The 22,883-nt window shown below is 44.5% G+C and overlaps 1 protein-coding gene across 1 annotated transcript in view; it reads right to left on the bottom strand.

Annotated features, from left to right (window-relative positions):
- Positions 1-22,883, bottom strand: part of PLCL1 (phospholipase C like 1 (inactive)) — a 150,090-nt gene that overhangs the window by 23,560 nt on the left and 103,647 nt on the right. Inside the window, exons 2-3 of the mRNA XM_030454687.1 lie at positions 3,864-6,335; positions 1,720-1,923 (exon numbers count right to left, since the gene is read on the bottom strand). Of these exons, the coding sequence (XP_030310547.1) occupies positions 1,720-1,923; positions 3,864-6,335 (2,676 nt within the window). The remainder of the gene's footprint in view (positions 1-1,719; positions 1,924-3,863; positions 6,336-22,883) is intronic.

The raw sequence follows: 22,883 nt of genomic DNA, 5'->3' as shown, positions 1-22,883 counted from the left end.
AGAAGCAAACAGCTTTAGCAAAGAGGCAGTGCCAGCCAGTCAAAGTAGGTAAAGATAATTTAAAGCATCATGTTGTCAATTAACCAGAATTACATCTCAGATCAACCCTCACATATGCAGGCAGAATTCCCTTCTCTCACTCAGCCCTGTCATTTTAAACTCCTTGCACTGTCTCTTGACATTCTAGGTCCACCTTCCTCCACCAGACACAAATGTGAGAGCAAACATTCTTTCAGACAGCTATACAAGTGTTTTTGCCCGCATGCCTTTCACTTATATAAATTGAAAAACTGTTTCCAAAGCACAAGGAGGCCTTGAAATGTCCCACGTGTCCTCTCCAGCCTATAATTACATAGATAAGAGGTGACACATTCATTTTGGTAAAACCCCATTAAGCAGGCCTCCAAAGGCAGAAAAAAAAAAATCTATTATTTATTCGGTATTTGGGTATTTGCTCCTTCAGACAGACGTCACACCGTGGAACAAGTCTATTAAAAAAAAAAAGACCAATCTAAAATATGACAATCAACTGGATTTTTAAATCTCATTCTGGTATTTTCACAGCTGGTGTTTTACTGCTACAACTTGATCGGCTCCAAGTAATACAAATCAGGGTATTTCTGAATATTTTTAGTTTGTCTCTTTTAATCAACATCAGTGCCCCCCTCCCACCCCCCCCTCCCAAGCTGATTTGCTCCTGAAAAGTGTGTTACAACCTCAAAAAACAAGACAGAAAGGAGGTGAGCACTCAGCACTCCAAAGGGCTGGCCAAAGCTGTGATTGCTCTTCTAACTCTTCAGGGTCCTTGGAAGCAACTGAATACCCCCCAAATTATTAATCATTCACCTTTTTACTCCTCACAAACATGGGCTGCAGAAATAACTGCTGGGCACTGGACATCCATCAGGAACAGGGCAATGTGACAGCAACTTCTGCTGCTGGAAGTCACACACAGCTGTTGCTCAGTCACCCACAGCACTCACATATGTCCTGCACGGCTGAGCAGCACCCATCACCTGGAATTAATTTAGCTCCTGTCTCTCTGTTTTCACAGCTATTCCAGTTGTGTTCCCTCTCCCTTCCTCATGCAAAAAAAAAACCCAAGTGTTTTAAAACCCCCCTTCTGACTCTGTAATGCCCTCCCCAAGAGGGCCACTGGCTTGGTTTGGCGGGGATATGGGCACTTCTTATGGCTCTGCTGGAAGGCAGCAGGAAGGAGATGGGATCACAGAACTGTCATGATTGGAAAGACCTCTAAGATCCAACCATCAACCCAAAAAAATCCCCCATCATGCCCACAAGAGCATGTCCTGAAGTGCCACATCCACACGTTTTTTGAATCCCTCCAGGGATAGTGATTCCCGGGATGATGACTCCAGGGATGGTTTGGCTTTGCCCAACAACTCCCACACCACAGCTCCCTGTCTGATGGCCCTGCCCTCCCTCTGCACAAATCTCACTGCTTCTCAAGGACAGTGACAAAGGACAAATCCAGCACAGTCTGGACTGCTGCTATTTTTGCAAGCCAAGTCCTTCCTCAAGTGCCACAGCCACCTTAAAACAAAACCAAACGAACAAATCAAACAACAAAAAGCCCAGTGTGGAGATTTTGGTGACCAAAGGCCAACTTTGCACGGTTTCGGTCATTTGAGCCTGACCCAGGTGGGCAGGGGAAGGCAGCCAGGTCTCCTGCCACCCAGGGGCTGGGAAGTGTCATACCAGGTCATACGCCGCCAGGACCTTTTTCTGCACGTCGGGCACGGTCCCCAGAGGCTCCAGGTAGGGGAAGGCGTCCTTCATGCAGAGGGTGACAGAGGGGGTGCTGTCGCTGCTGAGGAGGCGGGAGGACAGGGTCAGGATGCACTGCTTCAGGCTGGCGATGGGTGGCAGCCCGCACAGCTCCTTGACGGACACCATGGCGTTCTGCGGGAAGGAAAAAAAATGAGCAGGTCCTGCTGCTGCCCCTCAGCAGTTCTTTACCTCCTTCTCCCGTCCCAAGGCTGGGGCCTTCGGGCTCCCCAAGCCCACGGCAGCTCCAGCTTCTCCCCAGGCTCAGGTGCTGCTTTGCTCTGCAAACCCAACAGGGAGAGGCTCTGGTACCCAGCATATGGAATCATCCAACTTCAGATGTTATTTCTCTTCTCAACTGACTCCAGTGGCTTTTGATACTGCAGCTGCCTCCTTCTCCCATCGTAAGGATGGGACTTCTTTTCCTGAATTTTACTGGTTAGGAATACAAATTTATCAACATACATTATACTTACCAGCCTCCAACAAGTTGTTCGACAGACCTTGGATTTCCCATGGGAAAGGCAAGCAGGGAGGAAAAAAACCCCAAAACAACAACCTCCCTTGGTTTGCAGCTTTGCACTGCCACATCATAAAGAAAAACAAACACTTGTTCCTCTTCATCGGTCACTTGTAAGAAAATCAGTACTGGATATATCAACCCAAACCAACACGTCAGGATTAATTTATTTATCAAGTCAGGTGAGGCAAATGCTGACCTGCCCTCAGCACTTAGCTTCTCCAATCATAGGAGTGACCAAGATGATCTTGGTAAAATGGTATTACAGCCACTCACACCGTGCCAGCTTTCCCCTCCAACATCTCCCTGAAGAAATAAATAGTCATCAGAAAATGCCCAGCTAATTACTGGAGGCTTTCCTCATTAATCAAAGACATTAGCAGGCAGATAAATCTAACAAGGGCTGTGATCTTGTGAAGCAGTCCCCACAACACCACCTTGTACTGAAATTTCATTTGGAAGGCTCACAAATGCTCTTTCTGAGTCAGTTGTGGGGCATTTGCCCTGACCCAGACAGAAGATGGAGTCCGGCAGCTCAAACCAGTTACTCTCAAGGCCTGCAGGAAAGGATAGGCTGGGAAGAGTTTCCCATTCTTGAAAACATGCTCAGTCTGTTCCTTTGGGAGTGATTTTAAAAACTTATGTCATTTGGTAAACTTTTCCAGCTGCCAACATTTAATTTGCTTTCGACTGGAAGAGCAGGGTCAATGAAGTGCTATGCATTTTTCTCCTGTTTTCAAGGAAGAAAAAGGAATTGTTTCTGTATCTTTACCAAGGAGACAGCTAGGACTGATTTCATCTATTTATTAAAGAAAACTCATTGTTTAATTCCACTCAGTTTCATTTCTAGGTGGCACCTGGACCTCTAAATTGAGGTGCCCCTTGCTGACCTTGCTGCCAAGGAAAGCAAGCAGCCGAGTGGTCCCCATTCAGCCTGGCTGTCCCTTCAACCTCCTGCTGACCATGAAAGGTTGAACCCAGGCAGCTGTCTATGTGCTGTGCCCTGAGACCCTGTTGTCCCCAGCTGTAGCTGCTCCTGAAGCAGCTCTGGTGGGCAAATGTGGTGCCAGGAGAATGTTGTAGCCGAGGCAGAGCAGTGGTGTCTGTGTTGGTTTCTCTGGTGTAGACAAGACCTCTTTGACACATCCACTGACTGCTGCTTAGAGTCAGGCAGGCAAAGAAGATTAAGATCATAACCCTCACTCCCTTAGGAAAAAAAAAGTTTGCTCCTATTCTCCAGGACCAGCAAGCAAATCTAGTTTTGGAGGCCTGGGATACCCTCGGTTCTGCCTTCTGAGACAAAACAACCGCTTCAGTACACATTTTGAGGGGGTATACTGATTTTTAAACATTTCTGGCTGAACCCACAATAGTTATCTAGTTCTGTACGTGTCAGAATTCTGCTGTCCAGATACATGTTGTCAACAGCTGCGGGTCTGAGGCTTCCCCAGTCCCCAGCTTCATCATGTTGGCCTCACCCTACCAGCAGCTCGCAGGCAGCACCCCTCACGTCCACACACGGGTGACACCAACACAGAAGACCCAAGTGTCCTACCTGCATGTTTTCCCTCATGTCAGTGGCCTCTCTCAGTGGGTGCACTGCCACCTTGAAGATGTCATCGATGGTCTTGAGCCCGGTGTTCCTCAGCATGGTGTACTCCCTGGCCTTCTTCCCTATCCTGACGGAGAGGCTGCGCTTTTGGGCCTTCCCACCGCCGCTCCGGTTGGTTATGGCGATGTGAACAAAGAGGGTGACGTGCTCCATGATGTCCCCAACGAAAGACCGCAGGGGGATGTGCCTGTACCCGGGCTGCAGGCACTCCAGGGGGATGGTGTACTGCCCTATGAACTCATCCCCTATGTAGTCATCATCCAAAACAACGAAACGGATCATGGCCAGCTCCGGGAGGTTGATCTGGAACTCAAAGCTTTCATCAAAAATGGGGTTATCGCTGTTTTGCTGAACAGTTTTAGTTCTTTGTTCGGTGCAGTCTGCGGGAATTCCGTGTATTTCTATGCAGACGTAGGGGTCTATCACATCCCCTTTAGCACATGCCCCCTTGGGCTTTGGGAAGTTCTGACCACTGATTATTTTGACGTGTAGGACTTGGGGAGAGACCCCGGGGACAATGCCCTTGGTGTTGGCGCTGAAGTAAGACACTTCCTCACGCATGACTGAAGGCCTGAGAACATACCCGCACCCCCCGTTCTGGAGAAACCACCCAGTGTGTAGGTCCATCATGGGCCCTGGGGTCTGATAGTTCATCGCCACCACCTGGCAACCACAGTTCCAGAAATCTTGAGGATTTAAGTTACTGGAGTCTATCCTCATGGCACTTGGGTAGACCCTGGACAGAAACTTTTTGTTGTAGTTGACAAAATCTTCAGGGTATTCGTTCGCTATCCGACTGGCCTCTGCCTCGCTGAAGGAGCACATTTCCCAATAGTTCTGAGCTTTCATGGAGGTCTCAAAGTCTTTGTATTGGACAGATTTGCATAGGGACACCAAGTCAGACAGTTCCCTGCAGAGCCAGATCAGCTTCGGTTCCCTCGAGAAGTCCTCTGACAGCCTCCGGGATATTTCAGCCTCTTCGTCTTCATCTGTGACTTCTCCCTCTAAGATATCCTGGTCGCAGGGCAGCTTCTTCCCCTTCACAATAATCTTCATTTTCAGTTTCTCAGGGGAGGGGAGGTAGGCTTCTGAGGATAAAGGTGCCTCCGTGTAGAGTTTGCTTCCAAAGATCCTTTTCATGTGCTGTACCGCTACCTTCTGCTGCTCCAGCGAGCAGTGGTTGCCCAAGCAGAGGATGAGGGGGTATTCTGAGGCAAAAAAGGCCAATTTGTTGATGACCTCCACCACGTTCCTAAAGGCAATCGGCGAGCTCATGTTGTTGCGGTTGCAAACGATGGGTTCGTTGTCTGGGCCGTCACAGACGTCGACTTCGATGCTCCGGCAGCTCATCTTCAGAGCTCTGACATAACCATTGATATCAGCTGGCCCTCTGAGCTGGTCTTCTATAAGGTATGTGTTGTGGGAGGCATTGATGTAGTAATGTGACAAAGGCTGGGTCATGTCTTGGACGACTTTTTTGTGCTCTGGGTCAAAAATGTCACATTCCGGGGACAGCAAGTACTGAGTAAATCCATCGATGGCAAGGAAACCTTGCAACCTGCCTTCTTCAGAAAGCTCATACCTGCGTATAATATCTAAACACATCTCTTCTGTGATGTGGGCCACCCCTTGCTCAGCCTCTAGAAACAGCATGAGGTCATTGGCATCGAGATACTCTTTGTTTTTAGAGATCTGCACCAGCAAGAAATAAACTTCGGGCCTTGTGCAAAGTTCGCCGAATGCTTCACAAAATTCCTCTTTTGTGACTCGCGTCGTCAGCTTCTCTTTGCTCTTCTGGATCTCCTTAAATTTTAATCTAATCTTTGATTCCTTTAAGGTGGGGTTAAGTTTCTTTATTAGCTCCACGGCCGTATCTTCTAACAGGATGCCATTCCCATCCACATCCGCCGCTTCAAATACAGTTTTTAGCCAGGCAAACCGTGGGGTGTTATGGCCGCTTTCCATCAAATCCAAAGGTTGTTTGCTCCGAGACACCAAATACCTTAATCCTGATACCCAAATATTGGCCACATCAGCAGAATTGGCAACCAAGTCCAGGGACTCGTAGTTCTCTCCATGAATCACCGACAGCGCACAGTCCTCCGAGATCTGGTCTGCGAGCCCATTGTTCCTGAACGTTTCTGTGTTCTTCCCAAGTCTGATTTCTTTTATAGCAGAAATATCAAGCTTGGCTTTCTCAAGGTCCTTTTTGGAAGGCTCCCAACGAAGAGCCTGCAGGTCAGGATCCAGAGTGAAAAAACGGTTATAAATCCGGGAATTTGGACGAACTTTCTTCAGCTCACACCCAGCCTGCATGAAGCTGATGCAGTCGCTGGCACTGCTTATTTTCTTCTCTGATGGCATGCTGCTGAAGGACACTGTTTTCTTTCTCCCACATTTCTGGTTCGAAGGATCCTGTGAAATAATTACATTAAGAAGAGAGTAAGTTTTCTTTGGCCCTTCCACAAGCTCATAAATAACAGAGAAGACGTGTTTATGTAAAAATAATTCATGTTCTTCTGAACCTGAAAACACAGAATATTATCCCTTCCCAGAATTCAGCTCCCTGCTGAGCTATAAAATATGCTGAGCTCCCCAGCCACTTGACTGATTGCAGTGTTAGAGATACCAACCTTCTACAAAGGACATTTGCAGCTATTAAGCTGCCTTCTGGGTCCCAGCAGCTTGGTAGAGCTGGGAGGAGGTGGGATCTGCTTGCAACACACACACATCTTCAAAACCAAGATGGGAAGAGGGGTTTCATGGAGAGCTCCAGCACCTGCTTGAGGTCTGCACAACCAGAAGCAGAGTGGGTCGCTGCCAGATGTAAGCGTTATGATGAATACAGAAGGAACTTTGGGATAAAAAGGCATGAGAAAGGAGCCTGTGTGGGTGGAGAAGGGGAAGAAGTCTCCAAAGCTGGGAGAAGACCCTGGGTCTTCTGGGGCACCTGAGATAGCTTGGTGCTAACCAGACACATGTCCTGCCTCCATTCCACCTCTTTTCTGCAACCTTGGACACCTCAAGCAAAACTAAAACAAAACCAAACCACAGTCATGAGTCAGACCCCCTGAGATACACACTCTGGGCTTTCTTATTTGTATGTTTTTATGTCCCTCCCAGGCTGAGAAGCCCATCTCTGCTCTATGCACAATCTCACAGCTGCTCTGGTGGGATCCCCACGTGTCCCTCTGCTCAGCCCTAACCTACTTCACTCCCTTCTCTCCCCATTTCTTTGAAAACAGCTATTCTGGTCACTCCTGTGGGCCAGGACCACAAAATGCTGTGGGAAAAGGGATAACCAGGCAAGAACCCAAAGCCTTTTTCTTTAGGGCAGGTATTCTCACTCCTCTTGAGTAAACACTTGGCCAGAACACGTGTGACAGTCCTTCCAATATCAACTACCTGATTGAAACCCAGCTGCCTGCAAACCTTTCTGTAATTTTAGTGGAGCAACTAAAAATTTACATCTTTTCCCACGTATTACCAATTCAAAACATTTCACAATCATTCTAAATTGCAAATAGTTCTTTTTTTCTTTTTCTCTGCACGATTTCTATCTCCTCTGTTAGTGTATGAACTATTCCATGGCGACTAAAAATTTTTTTAAAACATCATGCAAGGCTGTAATAAATAGTGAAGCCCCTTCCTTTCCTGTGTGTTGTGTAGATACTTTCAGCAAACTAGTCAGTATAAATGTTTCTACAAAATTCCTACTGCCATTCACTTTATTCAATAACATCCAAAGTATTTCCAAACCCCCAGTCCCTCAAAAATGAGATTTAAAGGCAGGGCATCTGCTGGGAACTGAATCAAAACCTCTGAACTTCTTATGCTAAAGATTTCTCATTAAACTGATGCAGCAAATTCTACAGACAAGATGAATTACTTTCTTTATTGTAGTACTTATTATGGGAATTAGGCTTTTAAAAACTAAGAAGAAAGTGAATGAAGGCAGTGCCTTGGGTCAGCTATTTTTTTAATTACAGTTTCCTGCTAAAAATATTCTCTCTCTGCATTAACATTCTGCATTTCAACACACAAAACTCTTCAAGCAATAGACACTAATGAGTAGGAGCCAAAGCAGCCACTTATTTTTAGTTGCAAGATACCCAGGCTTTTTTTATGAAAATAACCCACAGAATTAATCAGCTATTTTTTGGGTATTAAGGCGGGGAAAAAACCCCTAATTGGCCTTGTGGAGACTCAACCAAAATAGCATTTCAACATTCAAGTCTTAATCCCCCAGGATTTAGAGGTAGATTCTCTTCTGTGTCCTCTTCCTCTGTTCTTGTTGATGGTTTCTTCTGGTTTTGTACTTGGTGGCATGTAAGGAACATCAGAACTGTACAACAGCAATTCCTGATCTCTGAGCAGGACTTCCTCAGATCTTCTAATGAATTTAATAGAATTCAAGTCTGATCCACAGACTAATTGCCTAAAATTAGCAAGATTTGAGTATCACTGCTTATTTTACTAAACATCTCCCCAGTCTAATGTATCATAGATAGAAATCCTGAAAAACTGCGGTGACTAACTGGGCTTATTACTGCACCAGCTATTCCCCTCCTGGTCTCTACACAACAGGGACAGATCCTGACACCAGGGTTTAACCAGGCCACACACCTCCAGGTCCAAGGGATCTCCCTGGGAAGCCCAGGAAGGATTTCCTCAAGAATTCTCCTACCCCAAGTGGGTTCCATTCACATCAGAAGATAATTTAAAGACACTTTGCCTCTCCACTGTTCTTATGATGGGCTTAATTCAACTGGCATAGGTTCCTAATTTTATTTAAGCCATTGTCTTTCTTCAAGACTCTGCTTTAATCCAATCTCTCTATACATTGCTCCTCTTCATATACATCTACCCAGCTAAGAACACTTCTGTGCTGCAGTGTCTCTGCTGGCCAAATTCCTGGTCTGTATTACCTTTCAACAAGAATCAGGGCAGGCACCTGGCAAAGTAAAAGCTGCCAACATCTTGTGAGAAGAAATAGTGAACCTGCTCTCTTGGGCAACCTGTCAAAAATATTCACCCTGCAAATGGTCAAAAAAACCTCTATACAACTCACCCACACAAGAGCACTTGGTCCTCCTTCGTCAGCCAAAACCCAGCAAGATGAACCTCTGGATTTTGGAGGTGGAAAATCTTTCTCCAGGATGTTAGGACCATCAAAAATGATCCTACCACACAGTAACTGGCCCAGGGCTGCTCTATCCTCAGGTGAACTGACCACTCTGAATTTACTGCAGCAATGAAAGGAGGAAAGGATGATGTTTGCCCATCAAGAAATCTACATCCTAATGAAAATAAGGAACCAATCTTGTAGATTTAAGAACTTAAGAACTTCTCTACCAGAGAGAACATAGCTCTATACCAAGCAGTGTTACCGGAGATGAACACAACTGGTTTGCATGCAATGTAAACGTACAAGAAAAACTCTGCCTATATGGGAAACCTTTTTTCTTTCCAAGGCAAGTTACTTCTTTCAAAGTGACTCAGACTTTGGTTTCCCTCAGTTCTTTGGATGCTCCCTATAAGGTGACCTGACTGTCTGACTTCCTCTCCTGCTCCAGAGCCTGCATAATATCCATTATGCAAAAACACCTCAAGACCTCCACCACAGGACCACCTCACCCTGTGCTTAGCTGTCAGCATGCTCACAGCTGCCAACAAATCAGTCAGCAGCAAGGAGACACAACTGCATCCTAACATCACAAACAACTGCTTTCTAGAGGTTTCTCAAGGAGGAATTCTCAGCTCCAGCCTAAGCATGCTCCCAAAATAGGAGAAGCTCTCCTGTAGAACACATCAGAGGGACTGGGGATGTAAACAGCAGGATCACTGAGCCATCAGCAGTTGTGGGAAAACTCCACCCCATCCACCCTGACCTCTGACCACTCAATCTTCTGCTGTTTAAATCAAAGAACTAACAGAAATAAATACGTGGGATTAAAAAAAAAATATGAATAAACATGCTCTCCACCTCATCCTACCCCTTTGTCAAAACCATAGAACATAAATTTTGGAGCTGAAGTTAAAAACCAGGGCAGTAATCACAGCTGCACAGAAGCCCTGCACATGGAAGTCAAGCTCATTAATTGTTTTTTGTCTGAAATGAAGCTACCTGAAAGGCCTCGAAAGCACTGACAGGCTTCCAGGATTCTGCTGAGTGTGGTCAGGAAGGCAAAAAGCATCACTTAACCCAAAGACACCAACAGCCCTTACAGAGCTGCAGGGTTTCCATGAGTGAAATTCAGTAATGGTGCTGAGAGCACAGCTTGTTAAGCAGGGTTAGGAGCCATTTCCCCCAAAACCAATTCCCATTTTCACCAACGAGCATCACCAGTGCTAAAAAAGAAGCTTTATTCCCATCTTTGCCCTTCCCCATGAGCCAAGAAATCAATAACAGGCAGCTTAGGCTGGCCTCACAAATAGACTGTGATAAATGGTACTTCCTAAAAGATATCTGGAAACTCCAGATAATCCACTTAACTGGCCAAATGATTACCTGATTATTTTCTTCTCCAGCAGAAACTAATTAGCTCCACAGGGTGGGTTTTTTTCTTTTGAAAAGCAAGAGAGTGCCACAGAGGAAGGATAATAATTTTGCTCTTTCAAGTTGTTTCTAGATCCTTACTTCAGTTATATACAGAGTCCCATACAGTGTTACAGCCTTACAGTACTTGTGGTGGGGAAAGAAACCCAAACTTTTAAAAACTGCACAAAAAGGTGTGTGAGTCAGTAGTGGCACTCAAAGCACCACGTGGTGGGGTGATAAATGCTGATGTTGTTTTTCTAGAGAGAAGTCAGAGCAGGGAAGGTTTATAGACAACACAAGAAGCTGATGTTGGGGCCAGAGCTGCAAGGAGATTTCATGCATGTGTGAGGCTTAGAGTCCATGTGAGCAGAGAGGGGATTCAAAGCTTGAACTCCCAGTACTGGTACATAGTTACTGCAGGCAGCAACCACTGCTGGAAACCCATGTGCATCACTAGGACACAGGTTTCTCCTCTGGATCTCAGCCACGCTCTGGTCATCCTCAGAGCATACCAGGATTCCCCATTTTGCAGATTTTATCCTCTGCTGCCACAAATTAACAATCTGGCCTCCCTCTAATCTTTCTTGGCAAGGCCTGCAGGCTGCAAGTCTCAGATACTCACCTTGAGAACACACCAGACCACAAGTTAAAGGCCACCTACTCAGAATTTATCCAGGCTGACAACTCCCAGCACACACCTTTGGGCAGGGGCACAACAGCCCCACAACTTCATTATGGGCACAGGCAGACCAAAAATGCAAGCACATGAGAAACAGCTTCAGGATGCAGCATCCAACAGTTTCCCCACGTACCAAACCAGCATCCTGCAAACCCAGCTGTCACCTCTCAGCACTTCAGCTCCAAACCCAGGCAGGAGCCTGAGCACCTCCTCATTCAGGAGACAGCAGTGACAAAGGGATCTCAGATACAGGGGGTAGAGAAGTGTCCTGGGGAAGGGGATCACCAGCATTCACACTGAGCTCTTTCTTCTCAGCTCCCCCCCAGGATCACCCAGACACCAGGCATGGGTAGTGTGGAATGTCCCAAAGCCGAACAATGACTTCACAGACAGCTTCTCATCCAAAGGGGAGGAAATGTCACCTTGCAAAACAGGCACAGCAAGGGTAGAGAAACAGAGTGAACACAACAGCTCAACTATGCTGGGATGCTGGAGGAGTTCAGCAGGAGGCAAGATCCTAAGAGCTTGTCTGCCTTCCTCTGCCCCTCTGTTACTAAAAATCCCTTTCAAATCCCAGAGTGAGATAGAGAGAACATCTGGAGGAGATGTTTGAGAAAAACAACCAAACAAAAACGACTGCTGTTCAAGGAATACTTTGTAGTGTGTTTGCTTTTTTGTTTTCTTTTTTAAGTCCCCAGCATTGCCAAATGTATTCAATTTTACTTTGAGGAAAGTTCACCTTTGCTGCTTAAATGACAAGTAAGTACAAAAGGAAAAAGCAGCAGCACATAAAGATACCACCTGCAGACACTTTTTGGAAATGGAAACCACACAGTGCAAGAAGGGTTTCTTTTCTGGCATGGCAGGACATTAAAGTTACTACTTCTGCTTGGTTTTCTAATTAGAGCTATGAAGCCAAAGTCCAGAAGTTTCCAAGAGCACAAGAACATTAATGCCTGTAATGAGGCTACCACCTCATGGCTCATTCTGCTGTCACTGATGCTTTCTCTTTTTTCATCATTATCCAACTGGTTTCCACCAGGACATTCCTTAGATAAACCCCTTTTGCATTAAGCAACATCTACAGTGGCAGAAAAAATTGCTGTTTGACACATCAGGATGTACACACAGCACCTTCACATAACCCTATGGGAGACCCCACCTGATGCAGAAGATTTTTCATGGGTTCTCTTCATCCTCCTTGTGGGACTAAGCCTTCACTTACCACACCCCAAATGTAACCAGCCTGAACAGGCAGTAGGAAAAAAGAAAAAAAAAAACCAACATGAAGAAGATCCAAGGTAGAGCACTGCACTATCTGCCCAGCTCAGCCTTAACATTCATCTCTTTTGCTAGTCAGAGACATGACAGCTCCACAGCAAGCACACTGCCACAGCATCCTTCCCAAACAGAGACCAGAGAAACTTCCCACTGCCACAGCTGGAAGAAGCTTTAGGAGCACACTTAGCCCAGCTGCAGGGTGCTGAGGACCTGGGAAACCCCAGCTGGGCTCTTCATGCTCCTCATCATCCCACACACCTTCCCGTGGGATTCCACCTGCACTCATGTTGTTTGTTTCTGCAGCTCTTTGAAGCCACACGTGCTTTAAGTATTTTGAAGAAATCAATTATTCAGACATGGACATTAAATCAGAGCAAGACCTTCTCCTCATCCCTTGTTCAGAGGAAAAAACCAAAACAAACCACAACAATTAACTAAAATTAAGGACTTTCAACTGTAAGGGCATTGAAGAATCTGACCTACCTGAACTTGAAAAATGTTTAAATTTTATTTTAAAAAGACCACAATTATTGCATCTGTGGGAAGTCCTCCTTAAAAGCAGACAGAGGAGGATGTGTGGGTAGATCATTGATGTTTTCTCTTTACTCATCATCATACGAGTGGCTTCCACCAAGACATTCCTTAAATAAACTCCTTTTGTATTAAGCAAATCTACAGTGGCAGAAAAAATTGCTGTTTGACACATCAGGACTGAACTTTGTTCAGTCAACCCATGGCAAACCCTACCTGAGCCAGGCAAGCCAAAAAGGGTTAACTCTGCTTAAAAACCCTGTCTCCTAAACATGGGATAAAACAAAAAAACAGCTACAAGGAAGCAATACATTACACACTTATAATATGACAAGGTGTTGGTGTGGGTTATAAAGTAGGGAAAATTAAGAAATTAGTAAAGGAAGAAAAAAATAGCAACCCAAGGAGTTGATAGAAGCAGGAAAAGGGTTTGGTGGCTGGTGGCAGTTAATGCATAGAAGGTCCAGAGAATTCACTGGAAAATACTAGGAAGAAGCAGAATCTCCCCACTGAGCAGGAACACCACTGGTGGTGTTCACAGCACTAACCAGCATTTATTCACTTACCAACAGCAAGGTAATTCCAGGAGTAAATCAGGAGGAAAAGCCAAATGAGTTTCAAAAGAGCTGGCTAAGGAAAAACTTGTCCCACTGGTACTCCCTCCCACCCCTGAATGCTGCATCTGCAGCATATCCGTGAGCTGAAGACTTTCCATTGTCAAAATAATGGGAGAGCTGCAAAAAGATTTGATTAAGAAAGAATAAAAAGATGATTTGCATTAACCAGCTCCAACATTATGGAAAACAGAGCTTGTCAGATATCTTAACCTGGTATCTCTTTCATGAGGTTAAAAGTTTGGCTGATATATATCATAAAGTCAGTGCAATCTACTCAGACTCTGTAATATATTTTGATTTCTGCAAGGCATTTGTCTTGGTACTGAATGACATTTTGATTAAGAAGACAGAGCAATAAAAACAGACTGAGAAGACATACACTGGATCAAACATGAGACAAATGCTGTGTCCCAAATGCAACAGCAAATGTGAAGCACTCATCATGTAGATCTGCTTCAACTGGGATCCTGCAGGGACCCCTTCTTAGCCCAGGGCTATTGAGCATTTCTAGAAGGCCCTGGAAGAAAGCAGAAGATCATTATCCATGGAGTCTGGAGATGCCCCAAGCCCACAATCTGACCAAGGATTCATAACAAAGCATGTGGCTCAGTGAGCAAAAGTCAAAAGAGTGTCTGACAAGCAATACATTAAAAAAACCAGTATGTTCCAGTAAGAACCACAAGGCAAGGTGATGAATCTAGAAACACAAAAGGAGCAGGCCTTATTTACAGGACTTCCCATCCTAATGATCATCTGGGGGGAAAAATCCTAACTTCATCATCCCAGATGATCAGCACAGAATGTACCAGAGAGGCTGTAAATGGCACACTTGGCTGTACAAATGCATCTGCTAGGGAGAGAGGGGTTTTGTCCATCCTGTGGTGCTCTCAGTTTAAAACCTGCATTGCAATCTGAAAAGAGTTCACAAGCACCACAAGAATCAGGAAGGAATCTGGAAAAAATAATTGAGAAAGAGATTCTGGATGCTTTTAGTTCAATCCACATAATGTCTGTGGTCACAAGCAACTACAGAAGCTCAAATTAATATAAGAAATAACTTTACAGGATGCTTCTTATGCCCCAATAAAGACTTATTGGGGCTCTTATCCTCAAATGTCATGATTTCAATTCAGGAGTTTAATTAAATAACCAATCAATGTATTTTAAGAAGTCCCTCAAACTAACTTTCCTTATTGACCCTGGAGAAGCCCAAGATGCATCCTGCCCCTGGCCCAGGTTAGATCATTATATAAATACCAGTGGTATTCTCCTGGCCTGATTATTTAGGTAATTAGCTCAAAAAATCCAATCCTTTTGTTTTTCCAGGGAAAACTCACTGCCTGTGCCTATGCCTTCTGGTGCCATGGCACTGGAGATCACCGTGCACAGCCCCATCCACTGGGGGCCCAAAACAGGATGACCAATTTGATTTCATTCTGAATCTTACAGCAATCCTCCAGGAATAAAACGTGTAATCCAATAAGCTACCCAAATCTCCACGGTCTAATCACATTATTTTAAGCCTTTTTTAATCAACTTAAATTATTTCTTCATTAATCACATTTTTGCTGATTCGGATCAACCCAAATCCTTAATTTTTGCAATGAGGTTACATAAAATCAATAGGATATGGTAATCCAACTCTCTTTTAATGGGAATATTTGTTTAAATGTTAATGGCCATTTGTAATTTACTTATTAAATAGGTGGAGATAAAATACATAAAGCCAAATATGGACTACAATATTGTTTTTGTTGGTCTTACCTTCTGATACTATAGCAGACCACAGGGCTAAACCTACCATAGGAGTGAAAAAATTATTTCAGTTGTCTACTCAGAGACAGCACAACAAATTAAATGTCTCCCTTAAAAGCAGAATAAGGATTTTCCCAATAATCCAAAGGATTAAGTCCCCAAGAGGCAGCTGTGGTTGCTTCATTAAACCATATCCTGGGAATCTAATAAGCAGGCATATTCCCAGTTTTTTGCCAATGCAGCCACTGAATGTTTTGCACTACTCATCAAAACCAGGAGTAAACAATGCAGGGTAGAGGCCCTTTGCTAAGGCTTCCACAGCAAACTGCAGCATCAGGAACAGCCAATTCATCTAAAGAATAACTGGCACCTGATAAATTTTTATCATATTTCTTCAGAATCATCCACCTCCACAGGCAGAGCTCTCCTCATTTCTAACTCAACACTTAGGAAGAGAAAAAAAATCAGTTGCTTCTTTTTAAAAAAAAATAAATACAGGACTGCCAGCATAATGTGGTTTTTTTTTTCCTGGCCATATATTTTGCTAAATAATTCTAATTCCTTTTTCTCTCGAGCAAATGAGCTGCAGGCCTGAATGTTCTGGTCCCTTGGGCTCCAGACAGCACATACATTTTTACAGTGTAAGTTTATCACCAACCTGGTGTAATTGCTTCCATCCAGCTAATGCTGAACATTGTGAATGAGACACATTAGGCAGCAGGGGTATTAAAAATAAAATAAATCCAACCACAGTACAATTATGTGACTGCATAATTGTGACTGCAACATAACTTAGTGCTTTAGGAGGAGAAAGTAACGTGTCAAATATCCAACACTTGCAATGTTTAGAAAATGCTGAGCAGGAAGGAAAAACATTGGGTCTGCTACCAGGAAAGTGGGAATCCCCCTGGCTTCTAGTTCTGCTCATTGAAGCTTTTTGGTTTGGGAGGTCCAAGTTTTTGGATCTGCCTCCTGCAGTCCCATTCCTAACCCCCCAGCTTCCCTGTGATCCCCTTGCACCATGGCCATGAACCCCAAGAGGCACTCTCCCCAAAGCTATCCCACTAACACAACGAACCTCCACATTAAATAACATTTTCTGGAGCTTGTCATTTTGGAAGTCTTCATTTCTGTTTGAAAAATGAAAAAACAAAACCCCAACCAAAAGGCCTTCTAATGATGCTGTATAAAATTAAGCCAAAGCAATGCCTGCCAAGCAAACCTGACACTTCTCCATCACTTCACAGTCACAAGAAGGATGGGAGATATTTAACAAGAAGCAGAAAAAACCTGGAGGAAAAGTACTCACAGGAAATTGCCAGAAATACTTTTCCACAGACAAAATTCAGCTCAGAACTCCAGGTCCCTCCAATGGGCCCTTCTCAACAGATGAGGATTTGCAACATCTGTGGTGCTGGTGTTAAGCTTGAACCCCAGGCAGGCTCAGACTCACACTTAGTGCCCAGGGTCACACTGCTCATTTGTTAATATCCTGTTCAGCACTGTGCCTGAGCATTTGTCCACCCAGCACATCCCTCAAGTCCTTTTTACACATCAGTGTTCTGGCTTTGCAGGACTTTTTAGAGCCAATCCCTGGTGTGGTTTTTCCACAAGCAGATATGGTGAAATGACCAGTTTTAAGGAAAAGCCTTTTCCTTAGCTCCCTCTTTTTTTTTTTTTTTTTTTTTTCTTTCTAGTTATTTTTCATCAATTCCTTTAGGTGTGGGGGGGTGAGCAATGAACTCTCCTCAACGTTCTGCCTCAAGGTAAATAAAGAATAAAAGAGAAACCCCCTCCATTTGGCCATAGGACTTTCTCTTGGAAAAAGAGAGCAAAGGCAAGGAGGAAGGAAGGGCCCTGGCAGCACCGAGTGCCTGGGGAGCAGGGGACACACTCTCCAAACTCAGCCAGCTTGGGAGAATCCCAACTTCTGAGCTCCATCCTTACAGGTGATGCTGTATGTTCTATTGTTTTGTTTTTTCCTGGCTGGTGGCAACAGGAAAATCATGTTGCTGTAAATATGTCATTTTGGTGGTTCATTAATGTGGCTGCTGTAAGGCTGGAACTGACAATAGTTAAAAATGAGAGAGTTTTCAGAAGATTACAGAATCAATTTGCTTTGGCTGTCAGCTTTCAGTTTCAAAGCTCTTCATTGTCTTAACCCTAAAGCCAAGTTTTACACAATCAAGGCCAGACATATTTCATACCTGTTTAACTATACTAATGAAGACTTTGGTAATGCATTTTAAAAAAAACTACAGGCTAACCAGGGATGTATCCAGAACTGCTTTGTTGTACCCAGAGAATCTGTGCCTTAATAATCCTCTCTCTCAGAGGCAGAACTGAGGGGCTCTTTCATCTCACCTGCCTTCTGCAGTTGCACAGCAGCTCTGCTCACTGCATATGGCACTCCATGTTTCTCGGTGCTGTTTCTAACACTCCCTTCCTGCCTCTTAAAGCAAACCTCTAAAAAACACAGAAAAGAGTCTGGACAATGTCTTTACAGGTTCTGAATGCCATGCACACACTGCAGTCTTGCAGTTTAGCAAGGAGGGCAGCAGTAAAATATGAATGCCTTAATGCTGTTATTCAGCCTTAATGCTGAATCAGATTAAATCCTCTCAGATCAGGCAAAGCAATCATTCTTCACTTATCTAGATGTCATGATGGAAGCAGAATTTAGCCCACAGGAACAATGTGTGAGGTGCATGGAAATCCCATTCTTAAATAGATCATATTTGGAGTCAGGAGAAGAGTACAAAACTATGGAAAAAAAAATTATTAAAACGACCACAGACAGCAGCCTCCATAGCTCATTCATCTCAGTGGGTTTTGTCTCTGCTGTTACCAAGCCTGAATCCATGCTCAAGCTTATGGAAAATATTTTCCTCCTTCTGTCTTTAAGTGAACAAAATGAACCCAAGGTGGTTTTGGTTTTCTGCCTGTGTTTTCAGCTGGGAGCATTATCAACTGAGGGAAGAAAAATAATCCGACTCTTTCTATGCAGTACAGTGGCAAACATTTCTTAACTGTGTACTCTGGAAAATAATACATTTCTAACTCATTCTCCAAAGCCAATTATTTTATCTGCCCAGGAGCTCTTTGTAGGTAAATTGAGGCACATCAGATAGCCCAGAATTGCTGAATACTCTCTATTGCTCAAAGGCCACTGCTGTAGCTCCTCAGCAAACTGAACTGGCATTAGTGCCTTCATGAAAAAAAGCGAATGCTCCAGCCTGCAATGAGTTGCTGGTATCTGGAAACGCAAACACCAGGCTAAGTGCATTAAGTTTCAGTTTGGAAGGAGTCTAAATACATCCTTTGGTGCCACCTCCCAGGGTTTATAGCTTACTTTTGGTGGCACACTCCTGGATACCTTCAAGGCTAAACTTGGGAGATTTTTCTCTTTCTCTGTTGACAGAAAACATGAGGCTTGGAACTGAATTCTGGAATCCAAGTGGGAGAACATGAAAGACTGTGTATGAAGCAGGTTTCCCTTGCATTCTGCTTCTGAAAAGCTGAAGTGCAGATGTATTCTGGAGTTAACAGTACACATACATCGACCAGGGAAGCAACAGAGCAGAGTAACACTCACTTCAGCTGAAGTTCAGTTACTTTGCTGTTTGCATGACACAGAGCTGATGCCACCCCCCAGCTGGTGCTGAGTCAGTGCAATGTTTCAACACAGATGCTCTGTGTTCAGTGAACACTAAAGGGTATTTTAGTGCTTTGCTGCTCTGAGTCTCACCCCCAGCCGTGCACGAAAGCAGAGGAGTCAGGAACACTGCTGACATGCTGGTACATAGAGCCACAAAGCCACCCCTCTGTTCCCACTGATTGCTCCAGCTCTGTAGCAAACCCACGTGTTTTGTGGATCATGGTAGGAACATAGCAGCCTGCAGTAAAAAGAAATCAAACACTTGAGTGAGAAGAGGCATTTCTTTGCAAGTGCAGAAAAGAAACTGCACACCATTACTCAATGTTCTGACTACACTGCTTGGGATTTCTTCAGAAAAATCAAGCTACATACCTGAAAGACAATCCTTTTCACTACTGACCAGAAAGATTGAGTGAAGGTAGGAGAAACGGACTTGAAACCTCTCAACCCAAACCATAATCCCTTTTACTCCCCAATAGTTCAGCAAGAAGTAATAAATGGTTCAGTCTGGCTAACACCAAATCTTGGTTCCTCACTCTCAAGTTTCAGTGTAACTGTTTTTCCTTTTTGTATCTCAGTGTTGCTGTCCCTGTAATACCAGAAAAGATCCACGGAAGAACCCTGTTGCCTCTGCCATTGCCTTTTTGAAGCACTTAAACAGTGATGACACACACACAAAAAGTTTATTTCAGCAGAGTTTTGCTCAGCACTGCAGGTTCCCAAGCAGGCTGCATGCACAGCCCCACTGAGAAAATGACACACTGCTCATAGCTTAAGCAGGATTTTCAGAGACAGAAGAGGACACACGTGCAAGATGGAGCCATGAAGGGATGTCATGACCTCCTTCCCAAGGCAAAACCATAAAAAACTTGGTATGTTCTGAGCCATTGCAAGAGTAAACATTTTCTCCCACACAAATGTCTCCTTGAAGCCCAGAGAGCAATCCTGTTTTGCAAGAATCAGAGGAGGAACTCCAGCAGAGAGAAACAGGGAAAACCAAGACAAAACTTCTTTCCTTACAATTACCTCATCAGAATTATGGCAGAATTATATAAAAGGAGCAAGCAGAGCCCCTTGCAACACACATTGCTCCTGCTTGGATTAATCAGATGGAGCTGTTCTTGAAACTAATAAATAAGCTGACATCAGTTCAGCCTGCATGTATAATTTCAATCCAAGCTTATTTTTTCACACCAAATTATGTCAGATTTTTAATGAAAGTCTTTTAACAGAAAATTAAAACATCAGTGGTGATGCAGAGATGCTGCTTAACAGATTTGTCTTCTCCCAAAAGTAAATAAATTAAAAAGAAAAAAAAAATCCAAACCAAACCAAACTAAAAACCAGGGGAAATACCTAAGAGCAAGAGTTTGAAGTGATACTCTGCTCAGCCAGGGCCCGAGCACCCCCAGATGAAGTCCCAGGGTTGTATCTTGTTTCTCAACACACCCCTTGCTGCCTGTTAGGTGCTTGCAGGATCAGGGCTACCCAGCTCAACTCTATTAATGAAACAACAGGGGAATGTCAAAGCAAAAAGCTCCTAAATTCAGTGTATCAGTACAGTGTATGCCTGATGTGTGAGTCAGGAAACTCCCTGCCAGCTTTGCCACTCCTCAGACAGAAGATGGCTCCTTCGCAAAACCAAGGCCCACAGGATCCCCTGTCTGCAGCCAGACCTGCAGCTCTTTTCCCCAAAACTGCTCTTCCTGATGTTTCCAGGGTCTCTTCTGTTTGGTTCAAGGAGTTAGAGTTATGAACATTTTTTTCCCACCTCAAATTAGCCACCAGCTTCAGCCTCAACTCCTAATGCTCACAGGTGGCTTGGCTGGGCCCATCACCATGTCTAGCCAAGCCCTACTGATGCTGCTGGCTATTTGAGGAATCACCTTCTCTGTTTCCACAGATGAAGTCCATTCCGTGGCTTAACTTCATTTTCTGGTCACAAATTAAATAAGAGAGCCAATAAAACGTTGCACATTGCAATGTACTCTCACAGTGAAGGGAGAGCCCTTAAGCAGAGTGGGAACATCAAGGCCCGAGTCACAGAGTGCAAGTCAAAGGAAAAAAATAAAAACAAATTATAAACATGAGGAAAAAATCATCAACAGAGGCCCATGCAGAAGTCTCTCCCTGGCATGGGCAGAAGTGGAAAAGCTCCAGAGCTTTTGACACCTCGCTCAGCCCAACATCATTAAAAGAGCACCTGAGAAAGGAAACCCCCATTCTCCAGGGAGAAAATTTCCTTCTCAACAAATGTGACTGAGTTACTCTACTGATGTCAACAAAAGGAGGGTATTTTGATCACTAGAGATGCTTTTGGGTTGCTGAGGATCTCCTGCTGAAGCTGGCAACGGTTTGAGCTTCATTTTCTGATAGTTTGTCCTCAGTGACAGCATTTATCACCTTTTCCTCATTGCTGAGGTAGCTGAGATCACTGTCCCTGTCAGGTGCTGGGAACAGAAAATTATTTCTGTGCAGTATTAAGACTGAAAAAAGAACATGGGTATTACTAAGAGGCAGCTGCTGTTGGTGGGGAATATGACAGTTCCACCCAGCTGAATGACATTACAGATTTGCAGATGGCAATTGGCACAGTACAGGAAACATTCTTCTCCTTAACTGAGTCTGTTAAAAGATCAGCCAGGAATAAAGTAAGACAGACAGAGGTCAGGATGGAAAAAAAGCTTTTGCAGACCTGATGGAAAGTGTTGGGAGACCCTGAGACATCCAAGCCCCTACACTCAGGCATGCACAGGGTGATTCCCAGCACCCATTTCAGTCACCCAAACTATTTAATAAACCACGAGCAGACTGCAGGCTTCAGATCTCACAGAGATGTTTAGACTGAAAGCTCATACAGTGACAAACTTCTGGCTTAGAAAATGATTGTTAAAACCTGCTCTGGGCTTTTTTTTTTTTTTTTTTTTTCTTTTACACATCCTCTCTTCTAGTGTGAGACCTGCCATCTGCCTACTGCCATTTGCCAGCTAAGGCTGCTGGATCAGCACCCACCACACTACGATAATGCAGACAATAACTTCATAGTGGAGGGGATTCTCTGTGATTCTGTTTTCCACCCACACACTACTTCTGGGCTGTTCCTCAAGAGGAGCAAGTGGCTTAGAGCTAGAGGCAGAGGGTAGGAGGACTCAGTCATTGATACCCTAAGTATTGCCTACAGGTAGGCTTTTCTCTCTGGCACCAACACCCCCAAAGTGCAAGCAGGGAATGCAGAGCCTGTCCAGCACCAGCCCCTCCATCACCCCTGCATCCAGCCCTGCATCTCCTCTGCCCTGTTTTTCAAGCAATAAGCAGAGCCCCTGAGAGCTGATAAAAAGATCAGCCTGCCCACAGCCCCCTCATCTGACTTGAAACACGGCCAAATGCTCCCTCCTGGCATCAGTTTGTCACCTGCAAGCTCAAAAATCATTCCTGTGATTTCCATCCCTGTCTCGCTCCCCAGAAACAGCACAGGGGCTGTGTGTGCAAACAGGGGGGCTGTGTGTGCAAACGGGGGGGTGGGGGCTGTGTGTGCAAATAGAGGGGGCTGAGTGTGCAAACAGGGGGACTCACCACCCAGCATGCAAGTAAATTCATATCCCTTGCTCCTTTCTCACCTGCCTGGACTCCAATGCATACAGCAGACTGTTTAAAAAAAAGAGGTAATTTGAATTAAACAGCAGTCCTAGCCCCTCGTGGGAGGATTCCTGAAAACCAAGTGTTTGGATTAATTGTGCTGAAAAGCCTCTGCACAAACACCCAGCTCTGCTGCAGCACTGCTGCTCTCGCCTTAGTAATTTCAGTTCCTGCTGTGGGGGGATATTTATCTCCTTCCCTTTGCAACACAGAAGCCATTTCTCCAGTCAAACCCCTTCATTACAGATGGTTATTTTCTCCTTTA

The sequence above is a fragment of the Calypte anna genome, chromosome 7 (genome assembly GCF_003957555.1).
Source record: "Calypte anna isolate BGI_N300 chromosome 7, bCalAnn1_v1.p, whole genome shotgun sequence".
NCBI lineage: Eukaryota > Metazoa > Chordata > Aves > Apodiformes > Trochilidae > Calypte > Calypte anna.
Note: the sequence above shows the minus strand (reverse complement) of the source record. Positions and strands in the feature narration are given on the sequence as shown.